The following is a 24,778-nucleotide window of genomic DNA, read 5'->3' as shown; positions in this document are numbered from 1 at the left end:
AATAGTGGTAAAAATCAATTTTAACCACTGATTCTTCAATTCGTCTGCTTTTGGAAGTCCAAACAAAGAGGTTTTGCTTTCGTAGTGAAGAAAACAACATCTCGACATGGCAACAACACTAACCCAACTCATCCTGGCCTCGGCTATAACTACGCTTGTTTCAGGGCGGGCCAAATTAGCCCTTAGGCGGGCATTATGCAAATGTGTTACATAGTGACGTAGATACTTTACGGAAGAAATGGCTGGACTACAATCCAGCCGTTTTGTGTAGTTCTTGAGCAGTGTTGTCTGTGGTAGAGAATAACTCCCTTTTGTGTGGACTTTGTGCTTTGTAACATTGCAGACCTTTTACATTCCGGACCGAGTGAAGGTTCTATCTGGACCTCAACACATTTCTCATAAATAATTGTTAAATTAAATACTGATGAAGCAAGCCTTTTTTTCAATGTACACATACTGCGCTGGCTGATGAGCCTTCTTCACAATGGCCTCAGTGTGGACAGACCATGTGAGTTCCTCAGTGATGTGGACACTGAGGAACTTGAAGCTGCTGACTCTCTCCACTGGTGCTCCATTGATGGTGATGGGACTGTGTTCTCTTTCTCTTCTCCTGAAGTCCACCACAAGCTCCTTTGTCTTGCTGACATTGAGGGAGAGGTTGTGCTCCTGACACCAGTGTGTCAGAGTGTGCACCTCCTCTCTGTAGGCTGTTTCATCATTGTCAGTGATCAGACCTACCACCGTCGTATCATCAGCAAACTTAATGATGGCATTGGAGCTATGGTTAGCAGGTTCAAGGTTAGCTCTTTAATTGGCAGTTTTCTTTCTCTACACACACGACGGTAACCGTCGTTATAAATAAACAAACACGTTAATAAATGTGGCACACTCTCAGATGCTGTGGTGCTTTAGGTTACTCTCTCTCATCTCTGATGCTCTGGCATGCCTTTTAAGTCTCCCTCCGCCATCACTATAATGAGAGACAGGTGTTAGAGATAATTATGAACAAGGTGATAAGCCTTACCTCTCTCTCTCCCGCAGACCGACACATGACCACGCCCCCCCATGCCACAGAGACAAAGCACAGATCTTTTGAGCAATCTAAGGTGAGGGCACGCAAAATAAACTAACTTAAAGCCCAGTATGATTGGTCCACCAGAGTCCTCTCCCATGCATTCACTGCCCAACAATGTGCAAATGAATGTTCACTAAAAATAGCTTGGATTTTGGGTCAACACCAAATGCCATTTACTGACGGAGGAGTGGTGATGGACTTTACCTGACAGTAAACAAAAAGACGAGATTCAGTCTTGTTTTGCTTGAAATTAGAACATTTGTGATAGGCCTACTTTTATTTATGATTAGGCTGCATATTTATTTTACCTCATGTTCAATGTGTCTGCATTGAAAATGTGCAATAAATCTTGTTGAAATGTTATTGAAATGTAGTACACTGTTTATTAGCTATACATATACAAGAACAACATGCCCCCAAATCACAGCGCACATTAGACATTTTAATGGTTTGGACCTTTGGGGGGAGAAAATGTTAGTCACTGGACCTCTTTGAATTCTAATTGTGCACCCCTGCACTAAAGGAAAGGGAGTTAGAGTGAAAGGAGAACACAGGGAAGCAGATTTTCCAGGCTCAGGTAAGCCTTTTAATCAGCCACCTCAGTGCTTTACAACTTCAACACATCAGCTTCACAGGCACGTAGTAACTTAAGCACAACAGCTTCACAGGCACATAGTAACTTCAACTCATTAGCTTCACAAACATAACAGAATAAATGTAACAGCTTCAGGAGCACCATGGCCTTCCTTGTGCCAGACTCTTTCTCCCTCTTCTGCTGGTGGCATGGCTGCTTATATACCACTCTACCCATGCTCACTGGAATTAGAAACAGATGTTAAACATAATCTAGCTCAGGTGCAAGCGCCCTTACCACTTTCTCTCTCTCCGGACGGACGCTTGACCACGCCCCCGCTGCCACAGGCCTCTTTAAGCATACTGTATATAAACATTTGTTTTTAAAGTTGATGGGCTCAACTTTTGAGCAGGTCCGCCCAGTGCCTGTGACAGATGAGAAGAAGAGTCACTTGACAAGTTTGCAAAACAACCAAAGACAAGCACACAGTGGTGGCGCTAGGACAGGGCTTGCCAGGGAAATAGGCCAGTAAGAAATCTTTGTCAACTACTTTACTAGTTTGCTAGGAGGAGTATAGCTGGCTAGTTAAGTCAGATTATTTCTTTACATGCTCTAAAATTGACTTAGATCACTCCCATTATAAAGAATGAAGCTGCACAAGTCACGCACTTGTAGTGTTATCAACTTCATTAAATATAATTGGAGCAATCACATATTTCAGCCCTTTCTGCTAATGAAATAATTATAAGCATCTAATCACAGTGACCAGACGTCCCAATAAAAGCGGTACAGTCCCAATTTTATGAGCCGAGTCCCACGTCCTGAAGGAGGTACAGTCGGGACGACTTTTGTCCCGATTATCAATCTTTTACGAAACTGACATAGCTGTGCATTGTGCTTCTTCTGTCGTGAAAAACAAGCGACGAATAACAGAGAATTGTTCATTTCCACAGTCAAAATCAGCCATATTTTTTCCGTGCAGCTCCCAGCCTGTGCAAAACATTCCCCCTTGCCGCCCCCTCCCACCTCCCATTTTGATGTCTGTGTGTCAATAAGAAAAGTCTCTACACCTGTTAGAAGCCCAAACAACGGGGAGGGATGGATGATAATAGCGCCATACAGAACAGGTCAAGGTAATCAAATGGCAAAATATTTCATATTTCAGTTGTACATATGTCTGCATTTATTGTGTGTGTGTGTGTGTGTGTGTGTGTGTGTGTGTGTGTGTGTGTGTGTGTGTGTGTGTGTGTGTTTCATAAAGTATTAATTTGGGAGTGTCATAGTTGGCAGTAGATGAGCTATACAGTATTACTAACATAGTAAACAATTTGAGGCTGTGTCCTGAGCTGGGCAAAGCGGAATACCATTGAGAAAAATTAATGCACAGCACATCTTTTTTAGGAGCTGTGCTGTATCTAAACAACACTAAATTGCTGAAACTGCATGTTGTTTAGATACGAGTTTATAGCTGCAGTTTATGCATTCATTGTAAAATTTTATTAGCAAAACCCCCATAACCAATAAAGTATTTACATTTGCTCAAAACCCTGAATGTTACTAAATTAAACATAACAACATTTAAACAATCTAAAAGTCTATAAAATGCATACAATAAACCAAAAAACCCAACCAACAAAACCCATCTTCTGACTGACCCATTATTAAATACTTTAAAACTTAACTGCTGTCAATGACTGTAAATGACAGCACAGAAAAAATGATTGCATAATTTTGTGGAACAAACCCCACATTTTTGTTATACAAAGACACTTTGATACAAAGACATATATACAGAGTGCACTGCAAGCCACAGCAATAGTATTATACATTTTATTGTACATTTTAAACAAATGTACTTGACAAAAGTAGTGTGTACAGTATGCATGGCAAATGAATAATATAAAAAAAAAAAACAAGATCCGTCAATTTGTTTATTAAAAAAGGTGATACAAAGGCAAAGATGCCACAATATTTATTAGATTAGAAATATAAGAGAACTTGCGTAAGATTAAATGCAAAGGCAAAAAAAATGCAGCAATATGGAATACATTATAAAGACAACCATGTAAGATCAGAGAGGGTTTTTTTTAAAGGGGATGCAAAGCAGTGATGCAGCAATGTCAATTACATGTTAAGAGAAAAAGAAAAAAAATCAGTTTTTAAGGCATTTGATGCAAATGAAATACACATCCTCAATGCTGGTTCAGGATTTTTTCCTCAAGTTATGTCAGCATTTAAAGTCGGTTGTCAAAAGCTTCCTGTGCTTTAGCAAATTTGTGTTTGGTGTTCAAAGCCCTAAGACCGACCAAAGTTTTCCGTGTTCATCCTCCATTTGACAAATAATACATAGATTTAGTAAAGCGGTTTTATGAGATTCACATTTATGGACAGGGTTGGGAGGGTTATTTTTTAAATGTATTCCACTACAGATTACAGAATACATGCTGTAAAATGTAATTTGTAACGTATTCCGTTAGAGTACTCAAGATCTGTAACGTATTCTAAATACTTTGGATTTCTTCTTCAGCACTGGTAGATTTTTTTCATTTGTTTTGACTATAAAAACTCTGCCAGTACAGTAAGACAAAATACACGTTAAAAATACATTCTCTGAAAAACCTAAATATCTTATGCAGTGTTGTTTCTAAAACAAGATCAATCAAATTTATATTTTTACAGGAAAACAATACAAAAATTATTATCAAGAATATGATTTTTGTCCTAATATCAAAGGTCTTACTAGAAAAAAAGAAATTATGATCTAACATGAATTTTCTTGATAAAAAATATGATCGTGTCTGGTAACATGTCATGTAAAATGGCTAGAAATAGCATTTTAGCTTAGCTTAAAGCTGACAATTTACACAAGGTTTATTTCTATTTCTTCTGCTCCAAACTTACTTCAAACTTACTTCTCTGTCTGCTCGTATGAATGTAACACATCATAAGAAAGTGTTTCACTGCTGTTCAAATGCACTTTGGATCGCATCATTTATATGTATAAATGTTTTCCATCTGAAAGGACTAAATATTAAATGAAACAAATAACAATAAAATGCAAAGTAATCTCTTCAGTAATCAAAATACTTTTTGAATGTAACTGTATTCTAAATACCAATGATTTAAATTGTAACTGTAGTGGAATACACTTACTTATATTTTGTATTTTAAATACGTAATCCCGTTACATGTATTCCGTTACTCCCCCAACCCTGTTTATGGATTATTCATAATATAGATTTGCATCGTTTTACAAAATATGCTTTTTATAGCAGAAGCTTTGTACAGGATGTTTTTGCACATACAACAATGTTTTGGATTTTCTCCAAAAATCACATCCAAAGTTGTTTCAGAAATCAGATAAAGAGCATAATGAAATTTAGATAAGAAACACAGATCCACACTTAGACAAGCAATATGAGAAATCAAATTTTTTTACAGATTTTGCAACTTGCTGCAGTGTCCTTCAATGTTGCACAATGAAAATTGTGCATACTGACGAAATTCTGTTTTATCATTCATGCACAATGAGCATAAAATCAACAAGTCATCATCCTACAATAACAATTCCAACTTTGTATATATTATTTTTTTCTTTAAAACCCTGATTAACATGAAGTCATGGTAAAAAAGGGTAATAAACTCAAAAACATTTGAATGTTTTTCCAATGTCCAGAAAGGGTATATGATCGATGCTTGAAGGTCATACTGACGTGAGAGAACATGCCTCAGAGAAAGCCATCTTCTCCAGAGATGTAGGAGAAGCCAGTGAAGGCGTTGGAGCTGCTGGTGGCCAGGCTGGGGGTGGGTTCGGGTGTACGGCCCACAGAGTTGGGCACCATCTCTCGGGTAAACTCTGGGTCAATGTGCTGAAGGTCTGCAGGGCCTCTCTGAAGAAATAAGTCACAAGTCTTGTTTCACAACTCGCCAATAGCTACATTGCCAGATGGAACAGAGTTTAACTGAATCCATAAATAATAAAGTAACATAGTTCAGAAATAAGTCATATTAATAACCTCTGTCACAGTTTGTAAACATTATGGACCAAAGGGCTGAAACTTTTGGTCTAGAACAGACAGGTTTTATAAGAACTTACCACATTGGGGTTATATGGAGGAGTGATTCGCTTGTGGTAGAGGTCGTCCCAGTTTATGGGGGCAAAGAACACATGATTTTTAATCTCCAGCTGCAAGTCACACCAGTTGACACGTTAACAAAAACACTTGAACTGATAAACAATTTCACAATGACAAAGACTTGGCTGACTTGAATCAACTGAATTGCCTTTTTAATAACACCATTGTCCTTTATCACAGGGGTTTTCAACCTGTAGGGTGGTTAAAGTGTTCAAGCATACACTCGAGTAGAGGAAAAAGATTAAAAACTGCTGTGAACCTGTATTTTCAGTTTCAATTCTTTAGTTACCCACTAACCAGATAGCACATGTACATCTCTGAGAGGTCTGTTTTACATCTTTTCATCTGGAAAGGATCATTATCTTATTAAAATCCGCTAAACATCTTAAAAAGATCAGATTTACAAACATTCAAATCATAAACATCTCAAAGACATCTGTTGAATGTCTTATTGACATCCTGGAGGAAACATAAACTTATTTTTTGATGTATTGCAGATGAGCAAACAACCTAAAAAATATGTCTTCCAGATGTAAACACACATCAAATAGACATCTGGAGATGTACCTGTGCTATCAGGGTAGAGGGGGCAATCAGCAGTGCTGGCTACAGCAGAGTTAAATTATCACATTAAGGCAAGTCGAAAACAAATAATAAAATGGGCCAGTGATTTGCAGAAAAAACAACAACAGAGATGGTAAAACTGTTCAACCGACTGACTTGACAAATAAACAAGATGACTGACTGGTTTTTCTGCGGAAGAAACCCAGACCGAAACCGTAAACTTACGTGTTCACTGGGGTGAAAGAAATCCACTCAAAGCTGCTCAAAATGCTAGAGAGTTAACACTTAAGGGCATGGGACAGTGTCAAAATAGCATTCTACCCAATCTTACTGCTTTTGCAAAAATCAGTCTATGGCAGAAATAGTAAGAGTAGTATGTTATGGAAGGCCAAATTATCTTTTAATGTTCCCATTAAATATTTTCAGAAATGCATTTTTACTAGTAATAATTTCAATTACAGAGCTCTCTTACTGAATAAGAATTCACTAGTAATAATTCCAATTAGAGTGTCATATGTTTCCATTGACTCTCATTCATTTTTAATTAGAGAGCTCTCTTATTGAATTGTTACTAGTAAAATAATCTCATTAAAGATGTTTAATCTGCAATTACATTCTTACTAGTACAGTGCATTCATAAAGTATTCAGACCCCTTCATTTTTTTTTCACATTTTGTTATGTTGCAGCCTTATGCTAAAATGCTTTAAATTATTTATTTTTTTCACATCAATCTACACTCCATACCCCATAATGACAAAGCAAAAGCCAGATTTTTCATAATTTATTTAAAAGAAAAAACTGAAATATCACACTGACATAAGTATTCAGACCCTTAACTCAGTACTTAGTTGAAGCATCGTTGGCAGTGATTAGAGCCTCAAGACATTTTGGGTATGATGCGACAAGTTTTACACACCTGGATTTGGGGATTTTCTGCCATTCTTCTGCTCTGCCATTCAAGCTCTGTCAGGTTGGATGGGGACCGTCGGTGGACATTTCAGGTCTCTCCAGAGATGTTCAATTGAGAAGTCCGAGCTCTGGCTGGGCCACTCAAGGACATTCACAGAGATGTCCCTAAGCCACTCTTGCGTTTTCTTAGCTGTGTGCTTAGGGTCATTGTCCTGTTGGAAGGTGGACCTTCGGCCCAGTCTGAGGTCCTGAGCACTCTGGACCAGGTTTTCATTGAGGATATCTCTGTATTTTGCTGCGTTCAGCTTTCCTTCAACCCTGACCAGTCCCCCAGTCCCTGCCACTGAAAAACACCCTCACTGCATGATGCTACCACCACCATGCTTCACCGTTGGGATGGTATTGCGCCAGTGATGAGTGGTGCCTGGTTTCCTCCAGACATGATGCTTAGAATTGATGCCAAACAGTTCAAGCTTCCTTTCATCAGACCAGAGTATCTTGTTTCTCACAGTCTGAGAGTCCTTTAGGTGCTTTTCTGCAAATTCCAAGCAGGTTTTCATGGGTCTTGCACTGAGCAGAGGCTTCCGTCTGGCCACTCTGCCATAAAGCCCAGATCGGTGGAGTGTTGCAGTGATGGTTGTCCTCCTGCAAGTTTCTCTACACGTTCTCTGGAGCTCAACCAGAGTGACCATCGGGTTCTTGATCACCTCTGGTACCAAGGCCCTTCTCCCCCAATTGCTCAGTTTAGCCGGCGGCCAGCTCTAGAAAGAGTCCTGGTTGTTCCAAACTTCTTCCATATAAGAATTATGGAGGCCACTGTGCTCTTGGGAACCTTCAATGCAGCCAAAAACTTTTTGTAGCCTTCCCCAGATCTGTGCCTCGACACAATCCTGTCTCTGAATTCTGCAGGCAGTTCCTTTGACCTCATGGCTTGGTTTTTGCTCTGATATGCATTTACTGCTGTGAGACCTTATATAGACATGTGTGTGCCTTTCCAAATCATGTCCAATCAATTGAATTTGCCACGGGTGGTCCTCAGTCAAAGTGTAGAAACATCTCAAAGATGATCCAGAGAAATGGGATGCATCAGAGCTAAATTTCAAGTGTCATAGCATAGGGTCTGAATATTATGTCAGTGTGATATTTCAGTTTTTCTTTTTTAAAAGTTTTGAAAATATAACAAAAACCTGTTTTTTTCTTTGTCATTATGGGGTATGTTGTGTAAATTGATGTGAAAAAATTATTTAAAGCATTTTAGCATAAGGCTGCAACATAACAAAATGTGAAAAAAATGAAGGGATCTGAATACTTTCTGAATGCACTATATACTTGATTAAAGTTAGAATGATGCAAACTTTATTTCCAAATGGCCGAAGTATAAAGACTGTGTTGATTTATAGTACTTTTTTACTCCCACAGTATTGTCACAATAAATGCATGCTGTCTTCTTTTGTTAAGTCTTTTTTAAATCTGAATTAAACATAATAATGTGATTTAAGAACTGAATCCAGCAGAAACGTAAGTATTATCATCAGATTTTGAAGCTCTAATAACAGACATAACTGCTTTCCTCTCAAAGGCTGACTCATCGGCTGGCAGCCGGCATTTTCCGCTTCTCATTTGTATAACATCAAGTATTTCTAAACTGAGTATTTATAGAGGGAATGTGATTGCGTGACAGGTGTGAGTGATTAGTATTCCAGGGAGAGAGAACGGAGTGTGGAATGAGTGGGGGAGTCCAGTGTAGATGTGACAGTATTCACCATGGGTTTACTATAGTAATATTGTAGTAACCATGACTGTAGTAACCATGTTTAATTTTGTGGTTACTATGGTTTTACTACAACTCCCATGGTTGTTCATAAGGGGAGGCAGGGTTGAAAAAAAAACGCAAAAGTAATATGACCAGCCAATCCACACTGTGAAGCCTTGTTTGAAATGCTCATATGAAAAACAAGTACTGCTCATGTGTATTGACAGGAGGATTTACAACTATCTGTGTCAGTTTGACCCGAGGTACTCAACCAATGGATATGGCAAGCGGAGGTTTTATATTATAGTGTAAAATATAAATGTAATGTTTTATAATAATGTGTGTTATCACGCATTTCTTAGGATTTTTGGTTGAGGTGTATGTGTGTGGGTTGGGGCGAGCTCAAATTAGACAAACATGTGGGGACGTGTGTCCTGTAAGGTTGAAAACCCCTGCTTTATCATATAGACTTTATTAAAGCCACAAACTCCACCAGTGCTTTCATCACCAAATTGGTTGCTTACTAAATCAGCGATAGCTCCTATTCGCCGATGCTGGTCTTTGTGCAGGAGTCCGTAGAGCAAGTGGCATACGGCCTCAGATTTTCCAGGTGGCAGGTGGAGAGGTTTATGCAAGATGCCATCATACATCTCCGATACATCTCTGCTGTAGAACGGAGGCTGTTTACCACAGTCATCCAAAGTTCAATTATATCTCATTAACATCAGAGACTTTGGGGGTAAGCGAATAAAATATATCCAATGTCTGTGAGTCAATCAGTGATGATAACTTACTAAGCTGTACAGCATCTCGTAGAGCACAGCACCAAGACACCACCAGTCCACCGTGCGGTCATAGGGCTCTTTACGTAAAACCTCAGGTGCTAGATACTGAGAGAGAGAGAGAATATCGCATAACTTATGTGAAGATGAAGTGGATAAAACTCTTAATGCTTCTTGATTTTTACCTCTGGAGTGCCGCAAAAAGTTGTGGTGGTTCCTTCTGGTTCAACACCTTCTTTACACAAACCAAAATCGGTTAGCACCACGTGACCCTGAAACAGATAAAAAAAACAAGTGATTTACGATATTAAAATGTTTGTTTGTTTCAGCCATCTTTGTTCCGAAAGTATTTTTCCTGTTCATTTTTTCCATAGCGATTTCATGAAGTACATCGAAAAATTGTTGTAAGCCATAAACCAAACCATCCAGCTCCGAGGTGAATCACAACATTACAAATTTTATTTGAAGTCAAGTTTTTGAAAATAGGACAAAAAGACAAAGGTACAAGACTATGTACTTACCGTCTTTAATGAGGGAATGAACTACAATCCCATGAAACATTGTCAATGACGTTAATCTAAATTAAAATGATGGAAATGTACAAAACTATTGATTGAAAGTTGTTGATTAGAAGTATAGAAGCAATACTTTTTAAGTTTAATGCAAATATTCAGATGAACACATACATTTCAGTAGTTTGAAACTGTAGGGAGAGCAACTAATTCACAGTGCTTCATGCAAGTTGTCAGTCGCTACTGGGCTCGTTTGGCGTGGTTTTGTTTGCTGCGATTCTCTGATTGGTGGATTGTTTCCTTCAGGATCATGGGAAGTGTAGTTATTAAGCACAAATTCCACTACTAATCACGATTTTTTTTTTTAAAGAATTTGAAGCAACATCGACTGATGACATCAAAAGGAGCATATACCATCAATTAACAACCTCTGAGCTCACGGTAGGTCTATCTTTAAATGTTTACGTTAATGTCTTTAAATGTTTAACTCTTGTATTCTGTTCGTTAAGGGTTTACATTCTGGGTGTTAGAGGTCAATTTTGATCCCCACCCACTAAGAGTGTAATTTGTACCAGCTCATGACATTTTTTTAAACAATGTTATATCACTAACTTCAATTATTTCAAAACTTTAAAGTTGTAAAGTTTTTGGGAGATTTATGGTATTTTTTACCATAATAAATTAATAAACAACACCATTCATTTTAATATAAAATAAGAAAATGTTATGTTAAATTCACTTTTACACTAACTATGGCTGCGTCCGAAACCAGGAAAATGCTGCCTGCGGAGGCTGTATATGGCAGGATGAAAATAAGGTGGGCTGAGTTCGGAATGGCATACTACTATTACTACTTCTGCCATATGTGTCTATGGCAGAAATAGTATGAGTAGTATGGTAGTATGCAATTCTGAACTTTTCAAGCTGTTTGGAGACCAGTTTCCACAAGAAAGTCATTGATTCAAAACAGCTGTCATTTTCGGATTCAGCCTACATGTCACAATTTTATTCACGGACATATTGTCATGCATTGGGGGCAGATTACTGCCATCTGTTGGAGAGAAGAAAAAAACTTTAGACATGAAATTACAACATATAACCAGCAGATGTCTGCAGGTCAACTCATTTGCACGATTGTAGCAAACTGATTTTTGTTTTCAGATCTTATGACTAGTTATGCATTAAGATATATGTTTAGACATTGTCAAAGACATTAAAAAATCATTACTTTTTGTCAAAGTTGAGCAAAGTTTAGGTGTTTTGAAGTGTCATTTTTTGCAATGATGCCACATTATGTTCCTGACAATGGTGTTAAAAAGACAAGCCATAGAGTAAGATTTTAGTTACATTTGTGTGTGTATATGTGTGTGTTCTTCATTGTGGATGTGTATTGGTCTCATGCTTTCATTTCTCTGTGTGTGTGTGGTTGTGTGGGTGTGTGTGTGTGTTCTTTATTGTGGATGTGTTATGTTCCCAACCCTTCATTTCTGTGTGTATTTTGCATTTGCAGCTGATTTTATTTGACAAATTCTATATGAAAAAATGCTATCTGTTATAGTCTCACCTATTCATTACTGTGTGTGTGTGTGTGCGTGTTCTTCATTGTGGATGTGTATTCGTCTCATGCTTTCATTTCTCTCTCTCTCTCTCTCTCTCGTGTGTGTGTGTGTGTGTGAGCATGTGAGTTCCGCATTGTGGATGTGTTATAGTATCACCCTTTCATTTTTGTGTGTGTACGTATGTTCTGCATAGTGGCTGATTTATTGATTTTATTTGAAAAAATTAAATAAAATGTTTTATCATGTCATCCATTAATTTCCAATAGGAGGTCAAATTTGACCCCAAACACCGTTAGTGTTATTTATTTTTATGTTTCTTCACACCACTACACCAACAGAATCCAGCCCAGTTTTTGTTGTGTGTGTAAAGATAGTACATTTAGGAAAAGTCACCAAACCTCATCCAACTGAGATGAAGGGAACCATGTTTTTTAAAAAAGCAAAGATCAAAAGGGGTAAAAAAAAAAAAAAAAAGAAAAAAAAAAAGACCCCAACAGAAGATTAGGGTTAAATTTATCATTAGCGATCCATTTGCCTATCGAGAAAATGAATGGGATTTTTACTTCCGGAACCAGACTGTTGCACTCTGTTGAAGACATGGATGTATGAGTCTTAAATAAGTGTCTTACCTGGGAGTCTAATAGAATGTTTTCTGGTTTGAGGTCTCTGTATGGCAACATAAGGATATGAAAAGTGAGGTTAGGCCAATGGTAAATGAGATTATAGAGTGGAAAGCGATCCCAGTTACTGACCTGTAAACTATATTGAGAGAGTGCAGGTAACCGATGGCACTGGCCACCTCAGCTGTGTAGAAGCGAGCCCTTGGCTCTGAGAAACAGCGCTCTCTTTGCAGGTGATAAAACAGCTGGAGAAGAGAAAACAGAGGACATCTAAGACCAACTACTAACAATAAATATTATTTATATTGCCACACTAGTGGATTGTGACAAAAACAATAAAATATAAACTCTAATATGCACTACATGGCCAAAGTAATATGGGCACCCCCCTTTTAGTTAATATGTTTAGCTATTCCAGTAATTCATGTGCAGACTAATTTTAATGCTACACCATACAATGATATTCTAGAGAGTTCTGTGCTTCCAAGTTTTTACGTTTTTGGCGGCAGTTTGAGGAGGCCCTTTTTATGTTCCCGCGTGACAGTGTCTCTGTGACCCTGTTCCGGTCTAGGCTTCATGACCATGAATATGTGGACACCCCCTTCAAATGTATAGGTCTGGGTATTCCAGGAATTTCTGGCTACAGAAGTTCTTCCACACCAGTCTCAGTAAATCAGTTCTTTATGGATCTCGCTTTGTGCACAGGGGCATTGATGTGCTGGAACAGAAATGGGCATCCACAAACAGCAGCCGCAAAATTGGAAACACACAATACCAATGGCATTGTATTCAGTAGCCTTTAGATTAGTTTTTACTGGAATTACTGGAATAGCCAAACCTGTTCATTAAAAGGGGGTGTCCACATACTTTTGGCCATGTAGTCTACTTTGTCTGGATATTACATTGGCTATTACATGTAGAATCTTTCTGTTTTAGTGTCAGTGAAGCTACTATGAAACTGTCACTTCTCCAGCTGCAAGCTACTCATAACTTTAAGAAGATAAACTACAGTTAAACTACTCTTTTAAAAAAGTAGTTAGCTACATTACAAGCTACTAACAGAAGTAGCTAACTACACTGAAGCTATTTAAAGTTGAAAATATTTTTCGATATTTAACAGTCTGTGAAGTTTGATTGCAGAATTCAATAATATTACCTGATAGTTATACTGTATAATTAATTAGGGTGACATTAAACAAATAGGTCAACAACATTGAAATGAACTAATAAATGTATACCTATATAATATTTTAAACACTAATATACACTAATAAATCTAGAAAACAGCCTACTTTAAATAACTGAATCAAAATACAGCAGCAGTACACTAAATAATTCACTTATTTCACTAAAGTCCCTTTAAGGCTGTGCAGTGCTCAGTTGAATCAGTGAATCATTTGTGAACTAGTTAATTTACATGAATTGTCTGGAAGAAACCAACTCACTAAATATAAGGGGATCGTTTATTTTAATCAGTTCATTTGAATGAACTGTCTGAAAGAACCGATTCACTTAAGATTTGGTTAAATGATTTGTGTTTGATTACTCCCTCGACTTCATTGCTGCGTTCACAATACAACATGATAAATGCAGTAATTTGTGAAGCTACAACGCTGCTCGCTGGAAAATGTAGCTCATTACTTAGTGCCTCCAGGATTTCGCGATCGCAACAATTCTTGCAAATTCAACCAATCTCGCATTATTTGCAGTGGCTTGCAATTTTATGTAATTTTCGCAAATGTTTCGCATAAAACGTATATCTGAGGTATTCCCACCGCTTTCCTCCATGTTTGACAGCGACCAAGCAAGTGCTTGAAAAGCCTGAAGCAGTCGCAAAGTGCACAAAGCTGCCGTTCTATCATCTCCATAGTAACAGAGTAAGCGTCTCCTCCTCAATTCCTTCTCTGTGATGTAGTGACATGTCATTAACCCTGTATGTATAAACCTGCAACAGCCAAGTAGATATAGCTGCAGGCCAGAGACCTCCAAAAGAGGACGGGGTTACTCCAAAAGGTGTCACTTGCACTCACGGTTAGGGTTAGGGAAAGGGTTAGGGGCTCCCTATATCTTTGCTGGTGGTTTGGAGCTCCCGCCCCTTTTTGGAGTAATGCCTGCATCTGTATCCTTCTCGTAATGACCAAGAACATTTGCAGTCACACGAATGTTAAATTAAAGTGAAACTGGAATGTTTTGTGTTCACTGTGAAAATCCTTGTCTAAACTTTGGCAGGAACACAGACAGCACACGTACATCACAGCTGGCGTTTGAAATTCACTCTGAGTGCAGAATGAGACACAAGAACCCGGCATTAATGGCATTTCTATATTCACTTAAAATTCCCTTAGTTGAATAGTAAAATGTGATTAGAATATGAAATTCTTATTACAGTACGAATCTGATAAATTGCAATTTATGGGAAACATTATATGAAATACTGTATATGTTCATTGGTTTTCACTGATATAAAAAGGTCACATATATGTATATACTGTATATGCAACATATTATATATTTCAAAATATTGCCATTTTCATATGTGTAACATCTACTACTTGTGGAATTTGAATATGTACATAAATGCTCAAATATATAACCTATAATTTTATATGTTCTTATAAGACATATATCAGATTTCTTTATCAGACAATGTTATAATTGCAGCAGGCCTAATTATTGAATCGTCATTTGTTTTTAGTTTACAGATTTATTGTAGGTCTATTTTAATCTTAGAAAGGTTTTCTTGCATTGTCTGCAGAAATTTTAATATAAAAATAATTAAGGGTCTTCCATTAGCCAAATCACATGTTTCACCTAAATATTTTACCTTGTATTTTTGTGTGTATTTATTTTTTTTTTTAGCTTAGTAACTGCATATTCAGTTATTATACACTAAAATATTTACATGTAATTGCATTTACACCGTCACTGACACAAATTACACAGGTATACAATTTGTGAGTTTTCACTGCAAAAAAAAAAAAACACACACACACACACACACACAAAAACGTCGCAAATTCCATCGCAATATTTGAGAAAAGCCACAGCAGATTCAGTCATTTTGGGCCGCAATCATCAGGAAAAAGTGCCGCGAAATCCTGGTGGGACTGATCACTGGAAAAGCTACAGTACTGTGAAAAAGCTGAACTACTGTCGTACTGCTGAGAAATGTAGTTAAGTTAGTAGTTAACTAAAAGTAGTGTCACAACTATCTAACACTGTTCTGTTCTAAATCTATCTAAGCCTAAAATAATACAAATTAAAAGTTTTTATGAAACGTTGTCAGCCAATGGACTCGTTTCAGGTCTAAAGGCCCGGGAATACTTCATTTTTGTACGTTCCGGATTGGATCGTGCACAGTCAACCATGTTGCCTTTCAAAGTATACTCTTTTGACCGCAATCGAATACGAACTCTTTTAACATGCCCATTACGACTGCTTTGTGATACTCTTTCAGTACAGTCAATGGCAGGCACATGCGCCAACGATGCGATCAGACAAGGACTGTTAGCATGTCGAGAAAACCCACTACAGTCTGATCAGCAATGCAGATAACCGAAGTATACTTTGGCCTGTAAGGAATATTCCGGGTTCAATACAAGTTAAGGTCAATCAACAGCATTTGTGTCATAATGTTGATTATCACAAAAATTTACTTTTGTAACGAAGCAGACGAGAAATGAGGATCTAAACGCATCTTTTAATGTAAATGAAAGATGAACACGGTAACTCAGAATAAAATGAAAACAAAACACAGGGAACCAGGTACAGAACATGACAATATATGTGAAGACTGACAAAGGAAACAGGGAAAACAAGGGCTTAAATACACAGGGGCAAACAAGGAACTGGAGCACATGTGGAAACAATCGGAGAAAACCAATCATAATATGAAACTACAAAAGGACTACAAACTAACAGGAAACAGAAACATGGGAACTAAACAAGAATTTCAACATAAAAGTCAATACAAAAAAACAGTGAATGTGACAACTTTGGCACGTCCCTCCTTTTCTTTAAAAAAAGCACAAATCTTACAGTGAGGCACTTACAGTGGAAGTCAATGGGGACAAATTTTGAATGTTAAAATACTCACTGTTTCAAATATATAGAGACAGTCGGCAACGCGTCATACCTGAGGGCGTGGTTTAGCGTGGGGGAAAGCGAAGCCTTGTTACCATAGTAACTCGTACATTCCTGTGAGGAAAAAGGGGAGAAATATCCGAAATATTTGGCTATATTAACAATGAAAAATATGAAGAAAAACTGTTGTGTAGTTTTTTGCACTTCTTTGGGCTATATTTCTGTCAATTGCCCGGCAATAAAAATAATCAGTTTCGGGTTTTTTGGCATTGTTTGCCATGCAAAAAACTACACAACAGCTTTTCGTCATGTTTTTCGTTGTTAAAACAGCCAAATCTAATGGATATTTCTCCCCTTTTTCCTCAAAGGAACGTATGAGTAACTATGAAAACAGCGCTTTGCTTTCCCCAACGAGTGGGCGGGGCCTCCTTGCCGACTGTATCTATAGCCACAAGAGGTAAACAATATGCGTGTAAACATGATTTAAGTGTGATAAAATCATTTACTAACCTTTTCTGTGTAAAGTTATAGCCAAATGTACAACTTCATTACCATGACAATGTAATGTCAACAAACCCTAAAACCCTAAAATGACTGTAAAAACGGCAGTTTAAACAACTTTACAGGTAAAATAATACAGGAGTTTTAACATAAAAATGTATGTACAGTTGGAGTCAGAAGTTTACATACACCTTAGCCAAATACATTTAAACTCAGTTTTTCACAATTCCTGACATTTAATCGTAGAAAACATTCCCTGTCTTAGGTCAGAGAATCACTACTTTATTTTAAGAATGTGAAATGTCAGAATAATAGAAGAGAGAATGATTTATTTCAGCTTTTATTTCTTTCATCACATTCCCAGTGGGTCAGAAGTTTACATACACTTTCTTAGTATTTGGTAGCATTGCCTTTAAATTGTTTAACTTGGGTCCACAAGCTTCTCACATTAAGTTGCTGGAATTTTTGCCCATTCCACCAGATAGAACTGGTGTAACTGAGTCAGGTTTTTAGGCCTCCTTGCCAGTTTGATTTCTGTTTCATCAGACCAGAGGACATTTCTCCAAAAAGGAAGATTTATGTCTCCAGGTGCACTTGCAAACTGTAGTCTGGCTTTTTTATGGCAGTTTTGGAGCAGAGGCTTCTTCCTTGCTGAGCAGCCTTTCAGGTTATGTTGATATAGGACTAATTTTACTGTGGATATAGATACTTGTCTCCCTGTTTCCTCCAGCATCTTCACAAGGTCCTTTGCTGTTGTTCTGGGATTTATTTGCACTTTTCGCACCAAACTACGTTCATCTCTAGGCGACAGAATGTGTCTCCTTCCTGAGCGGTATGATGGCTGTGTCATCCCATGGTGTTTATACTTGCATACTATTGTTTGTACAGATGAATGTGGTACCTTCTGGCATTTGGAAATTGCTCCCAAGGATGAACCAGACTTGTGGAGGTCCACAATTGTTTTTCTGAGTTCTTAGCTGATTTCTTTTGATTTTCCCATGATGTCAAGCAAAGAGGCACTGAGTTTGAAGGTAGGCCTTAAAATACATCCACAGGTACACCTCCTAATTGGTTAATTTTCTGGAGTTTTCCAAGCTGCTTAAAGGCACAGTTAACTTAGTGTATGTAAACTTCTGACCCACTGGAATTGTGATATAGTCAATTAAAAGTGAAACAATCTATCTGTAAACATTTGTTGGAAGAATTACTCATGTCATGCACAAAGTAGATATACTAAAAACAACTTGCCAAAACTATAGTTTGCTAATATGAAATCTGCGGAGTGGTTAAAAAAAAAAAAAAAAGAGTTTTAATGAGATCAACCTAAGTGTATGTAAACTTCTGACTTCAACTGTAAGTGCTTTTATAAAATTATAAGCTTCACATTTCTGTGTACCCTCCAAAATTTGGCCCCATTCACTTCCATTGTAAGTGTCTCACTGTAACCTCGATTTTTGATTTTTTTAAAGAAAAGGAGGGATGAGTCAAAATAAATTTTTGTGGTAATCAACATTATGCCACAAATGCTGTCGATTAAGCTTAACTTGTATTGAACCTGGAATATTCCTTTAAGCGGGGCAGGATTTGGCACTAAAATTCTTGCACTTACATTGAAGTTAGTAACTGTTGTATTCCTAAGTGATGATGTGTCCCATACTGTAAATGTCTCATACCTCTCCACCATTGACATAATCCAGCACAAAATAGAGTTTTTCAGGGGTCTGAAATGAGTAGTGCAACCCGACTAGAAAAGGGTGTTTCAAGCTCTTGAGCAGCACGTTCCTCTCCGCCATTATGTTCTTTTGCTGATGGAAACAAGGCAGCATTGATGGAGGTAAACAAGAAAATACACACATGAGCTGACACCATCCAGGCCAGAACATAAGAACCAATGAAAATACTACAGTTTGGAACAGTTTCAAGATGCAATGATACACTCAATAGAGCTCTTATCTGTGCTACTTGCTTAGCCAAAGGAATAGTAATGAAAATTATCCAAATAGTTATGATAATACAACAAAAGTGGCATGTGAGTCACTTCCAGTAATTAAAAATCAAAATTCTGTCAGCACTTACAATCCTTACAATTAAGGATCCAAAATCAGAAAAACAACTTATTTCATTAATCATTTACAAAACCAATATTAAAAAATAAATAATGACTTGTTTTTCGTATGTTCAATTTTATACTCCAGTTAAAAATAGGAAATTGAAAAAATGGCCATGGGACACGTTTTGATCATTTGATTTTCCATCTAAAAAGAAACTGAAAGAAGTGATAAATGAATTCACACATGTGGGTGGCCCTGAAACTCCCCTTTCTTCGGATTCGTCTGTTCTTCCTCAGTGCCGTGAGACAGAATAACCGTTCACTGCTGTTAAATTGCTAAGATGATCTTCTGGCCGACGCTTCAGAGCTCTGAGCATCAGAACCGTCAGGCACAGGAACAGTTTTTTCCCTCAGGCTCTCCATCTCATGAATAGTTAAAACTGCCCCATTGAGCAATAATTATGTGCAATTCACAGTCTAGTCTTTTTATATTTATCCAGCACATCCAACCTCATCGCCATTACATTCCCTTGCACTGTATATAACAGATTTGTATGAAGTTTGCACTACGTACGCATGCAAATGTTTGGGCACCCCTGATCAAAATTTCTGTTGCTGTGAATAGCTAAGCGAGCAAAAGATGGCCTGATTTCCAAAAGGCATAAAGTTAAAGATGACACATTTCTTTAATATTTTAAGCAATTTTACTTTTTTATTTCCATCTTTTACAGTTTCAAAAAAACAAAAAAGGAAAAGGGCCCGAAGCAAATGTTTGGGCACCCTGCATGGTCAGTATTTATTAACACCCCCTTTGGCAAGTATCACAGCTTGTAAATTATTTTTGTGGCCAGCTAAGAGTCTTTCAGTTCTTGTTTGGGGGATTTTCACCCATTCTTCCTTGCAAACGGCTTCTAGTTCTGTGATTCTTGGGCCGTCTTGCATGCACTCCTCTTTTGAGGTCTATCCACAGATTTTCGATGTTTAGGTCGGGGGACTGTGAGGGCCATTGCACCTCTTGAGGTAGTCCATTGTGGATTTTGAGGTGTGTTTAGGATCGTTATACTGTAGTAGGAGCAATCCTGTTTTCATCTTCAGATTTTTTATAGATGGTGTGATGTTTGCTTCCAGAATTTGCTGGTATTTAATTAAATACATTCTTCCTTCTACCAGTGAAATGCTCCCCATGCCGCTAGCTGCAACACAAGCCTAAAGCATGATCGATCCACCCCTGTGCTTAATAGATGGAGAGGTGTTCTTTTCATGAAATTCTGCACCCTTTTTTCTCCAAGCATACCTTTGCTCATTGTGGCCAAAAAGTTAAATTTTAACTTCATCAGTCCACAGGACTTGTTTCCAGAGTGTTTCAGGCTTGTTTAGATGTTCATTTGCAAACTTCTGATGCTGCATTTTGTGGTGAGGATGCTGGAAAGGCTCTCTTCTCATGACTCTTCCATGAAGGTAATATTTGTATAGTGCACCACTACTCCAGAGTCTGCTAAATCTTCCTTAAGGTCTATTGGAGTCAAACTGGTTTTGATTTGCCTTTCTAGCAATCCAATGAGTAGTTCTCTCTGAAAGTTTTCTTGGTCTTCCAGACCTCAACTTGACCTCCACCATTCCTGTTAACTACCATTTCTTAATTACATTACGAACTGAGGAAACGGCTACCTGGAAATGCTTTGCTATCTTCTTATAGCCTTCTCCTGCTTTGTGGGCATCAATTATTTTAATTTTCAGAGTGCTAGGCAGCTGCTTAGAGGAGCCCATGGCTGCTGATTTTTGGGACAAGTTTTGAGGAGTCAGAGTATTTGTAAAGCTTTGACATTTGCATCACCTGGCCTTTCCAAACGATGACTGTGAACAAGCCATAGCCCTAACAAGCTAATTAAGGTCTGAGACCTTGGTAAAAGTTATCTGAGAGCTAAAATCTCTTGGGGTGCCCAAACTTTTGCATGGTGCTCCTTTCCTTTTTTTCACTCTAAAATTGTGCAAAACAAAAATAATACACTAATCTTGCTTAAAATGTTGAAAAGAATGTTTCATCTTTAACTTTATACCTTTTGGAGATCAATTCATCTTCTACTCACTTAACTATTCACAGCAACATAAATTTTGATCAGGGGTGCCCAAACTTTGCATGCCACTGTATGTGTATGTGTGTATGTATGTATGTGTGTGTCTGTGTGTGTATATGTGTATGTGTATGTATGTAGTGTAATGAAAGAATCGCTCACTGCAATTTCATTAGGGTAATTTTCTACGAGTGGCTATAACGGCGCAAAACTTCCCTTGGCGCCGCTGCCTCCCACGTCTGCTGCTGTCTGTCAGCCTAAAAATCCATTACCTTCTAGATATCAAAATCAAGGAGGAAATGGATCTAAATAGCACATAATAATATAAATAAATGTTATGCTATGCTAATAAGCTTCAGTGTTTAATGCATGATGAAGTGCAAAAAGTATATACAATTCGGGGCACAGATGAAAGTTATAAGGTGCATTCATGGCAGTGAATTATAACAGCTACAACAGTAAATTACAAATGATGCATTGGAAGATATACCTGTATATATATTTTATATAAGACAGTAAGTATTTACATATCAGTGGATAGGACTTTGATTTGAAGAGCCAGCTCATATCATTCTGACCATACCCTATTTTTAAATGGGAATATGGGTAGCCTATTATACTGTGCTATAGAATACTATGTGGCAGTAATGTGTGCCTTTTATTATCTGACAAGTCTGAAGGCTATGTGTAAATGCTGATTTTAAATTCATTGGTCAAGCTTTTGAGAGACAAGCATTCATGAACTTCTGTTGATGAGGAAGTTGCTCACAAACAAGTGCCCAGTTAGTGCTCGCTCGCTCTCACGAACGTAAGCCTAGTTCTTTACAGTGTAGGTCTATGCTTCTATAGTCTTGTGGATTTATGGTTATTTTCGTTATTTCGGTAATATTAACTGACAAATTAATCTGAACAATTTATCAGCAGTGAACTCTTATTTTGTCTCACATCCTTGAGGAAGAACAGGTGACAGTGCAGGTTGACCAATAAGAAGAAGGGGCCATTTCAGGGCCACCCACATATGAAAATTCATTTTTCACCTCTTTTAGTTTATTTTTCGATGGAATCAAATGATCAAAAACGAACAGTGTCCCGTGGCCATTTTTCTAATTTCCTATTTTTAATTTGAGCATAAAATCAAAAGTATGAAAAACAAGTTATCGTTATTTATTTTTTAATATTGGTTTTGTAAACGATTAATGAAATAAGTTGTTTTTCCGATTTTGAATTCTTAATTGAATATGAAAAGAACGAATGATACACAGATTACTTACCCACCCACTCATGCATTTACTCATGTTGCACCCATGTGACTTTCTTTCGTGAAAAACAAAAGGAGATGTTAGACTGAATGTCAACATTCTCTTTCTTTATATGCAAAAAAGAATGATGACTGAGGCTGTCAGTCCCTAACATTCGGACTAACATATTTTTTGTTCCATAGAAGTAAGAAAGTCAAATGGGCTTGGAACAACATGAGTAATTTTCATATTTGGGTGAACTATCAATCTATCTAACACCAGCTACATTTCCATCCAAGCTGCAAATTTAATTTATGCGAAAAAACATATTGTCCAAAAACAATGTGCGAATTGCAGATTGTTATGGTACAAAGGACAGTAAAATGAGATTAGATTATATCACTATCAGAGCTGTGTAATAGTCTCTCAAAGGCTGCTTGTATTAAAAACAAAATAGCTAGAAGGCATGTTAGAAAAACAAATAAATACCAACCTCCTTTTTCTTCAGTATAACTTTTTTTTGCAAAACTTTTACTGCATAGAATTTTCCATCGGCTTTGAGTTTCGCTAAGAGCACCTGCAATCGAAATGAAATCTCAGAATGTGTGTTGCTCCTTTTTGGGATAAAAAGCAATTCTGTATTTATTTTTTATTTTTTTTGCTGGTTAATTTATAAGTCATTTATGTTTTCATCAAGGTAACCTTACTAGACTTCCTGTTAAAGTGTTAATCATTTATGAAGTCCTAAGGTGCGTTCTTAATCAGACAGTGGAATCAGACGCGACTCACCTTCCCAAATGTTCCTTTACCAATAACAGCCATGAAGTCAAAGTCAGTGGGTTTGGCACTGAAAGCACAATAGTATATCATAATGACTGCATCATAATCATTATCTATGTACATAAATCCTTCATTGTGTGTTCATACAGATATGAACGTTTACAGGACATTTTGTCCCTGTTTCTTTTTGTAAGGACAAATTACTAATAAACTGTGGTATATCTTACTGAGGGTTGACAGACGCTCCCAGATTGACTTCTCCTGATGAAGACGCTAATGGCTAGAGGGGATATTTACATATGTTAGACAAAAATTCCCCAGGCCTCAGGGCCAGAATGCAACCAAAAGGGACAAATAAAAAAATAAAAAATGCAGCATATATATTATTTTCATGATTTCCTCTGTTTCTTCTTCGTTATCTAATGTGATATTTCATAATTGAATATTCTTGAATATGAGTTATAAGTTATATATGTATCAGTTTAGTGCCTTTGTAGACACTGTGTATCTAATATGAAGTGGTTTTGAAAAAAAAAAAAAAACTTAAATCAGCTTTAAGAAATTGAAAGAAAATGGAGAAATATGCCCTAATTAAGGTATAAAAAAAAATTCCTTGAAAATCAGTTTAAAGTGAATTTTTGACTCTGATATGAACCAAAACAAAAGGCTGAGCTATCTACAACCTCAGGATGTAATTAAGAGCAATATGAAGAACTTAAAAACGACTTACTTGATTATAATGTGCCATTTTGTTCTGTTGCGTTTTGCGTGCAGAGTCACTGTAGTTTCTTTCCTGAAAGTGCGAATGTAAAGCTTTGATGTGTCCACCAGCACTGAGCTCTTATGCTGGTCTGACTGTAAATGTACCACTGACAAACTGGATCTTCAGGTTTGTCACCCAATGGGACCATGAAGGACATTTGGTAACTCAGCATGAACAAGTTTACACAGTAAATATAGCTTTGCAATTCTCTGCAAGTAAGCACTATGAATAAACACTATGTTCCAAAAGGTTATCGCTACTGTTTAGTGTTTAGTGCTGACTAAACATAACATAATGAGGGAAAATACATAAAAAAAAAACATGGCATTGGTTTTTATGTAAATAATTCTATTCATTTAATCAATAAGTAAACAAATGTATATACCTATAAGATCTGTTAATTAAGTGCTTATTAACACCCCAAACATTTTGTTAGATGATGAAATATTCATCAACAAATATTGATATTAACAAATTATATTCAAAACAGTACTTTCTCCATAGGATTATTAAATTAATAACAATGAGTCCTTAGTCAGTAGCATAAATGTGCAGTAGAATATTCTGCCATTGAGAAATGTACATAGAAATATTAAATAAGAGATACTACTACACTAAATAAGCTTTAGTCAATAAAAATTAAACAACCTGTGTTGCATACTTTTTCTTCAAAATGGTTTACGAAATTGAACGTAACTTACCAGTCTGCTTGGAGAGAGTGTTAAATAAACAGTTTGTGTTGTTTTGCTGATAATGTGTTGTTGAAGTGCGTAATTTTCTGCCCGTGTTTCAGATGCATGTCTGGT

The 24,778-nt window shown here is 37.1% G+C and overlaps 1 protein-coding gene across 2 annotated transcripts; it reads right to left on the bottom strand.

Moving 5' to 3' along the window:
* Window positions 1-3,187: 3,187 nt before the first annotated feature.
* On the bottom strand, window positions 3,188-24,778 carry LOC127418937 (serine/threonine-protein kinase Sgk2-like). Of its 2 annotated transcripts, XM_051659870.1 has the most exons (13): window positions 24,674-24,778; window positions 23,940-24,002; window positions 23,437-23,489; window positions 23,219-23,276; window positions 22,923-23,006; window positions 18,743-18,874; window positions 12,618-12,730; window positions 12,495-12,531; window positions 9,980-10,066; window positions 9,807-9,902; window positions 9,537-9,692; window positions 5,746-5,835; window positions 3,188-5,539 (listed from the first exon to the last, which is right to left on the bottom strand). In XM_051659870.1, the coding sequence occupies exons 2-13, from the start codon at window positions 23,955-23,957 to the stop codon at window positions 5,378-5,380; spliced, it is 1,086 nt and encodes a 361-aa protein (XP_051515830.1). In that variant the 5' UTR covers window positions 23,958-24,002; window positions 24,674-24,778; the 3' UTR covers window positions 3,188-5,377. The 2 variants fall into 2 exon arrangements, with proteins under 2 accessions (XP_051515830.1, XP_051515829.1); XM_051659869.1 differs by lacking the exon at window positions 24,674-24,778 and having other exon boundaries at window positions 5,746-5,775; window positions 23,940-24,029.

This window comes from Myxocyprinus asiaticus, chromosome 28 (assembly GCF_019703515.2).
Source record: "Myxocyprinus asiaticus isolate MX2 ecotype Aquarium Trade chromosome 28, UBuf_Myxa_2, whole genome shotgun sequence".
Lineage (NCBI taxonomy): Eukaryota > Metazoa > Chordata > Actinopteri > Cypriniformes > Catostomidae > Myxocyprinus > Myxocyprinus asiaticus.
Note: the sequence above shows the minus strand (reverse complement) of the source record. Positions and strands in the feature narration are given on the sequence as shown.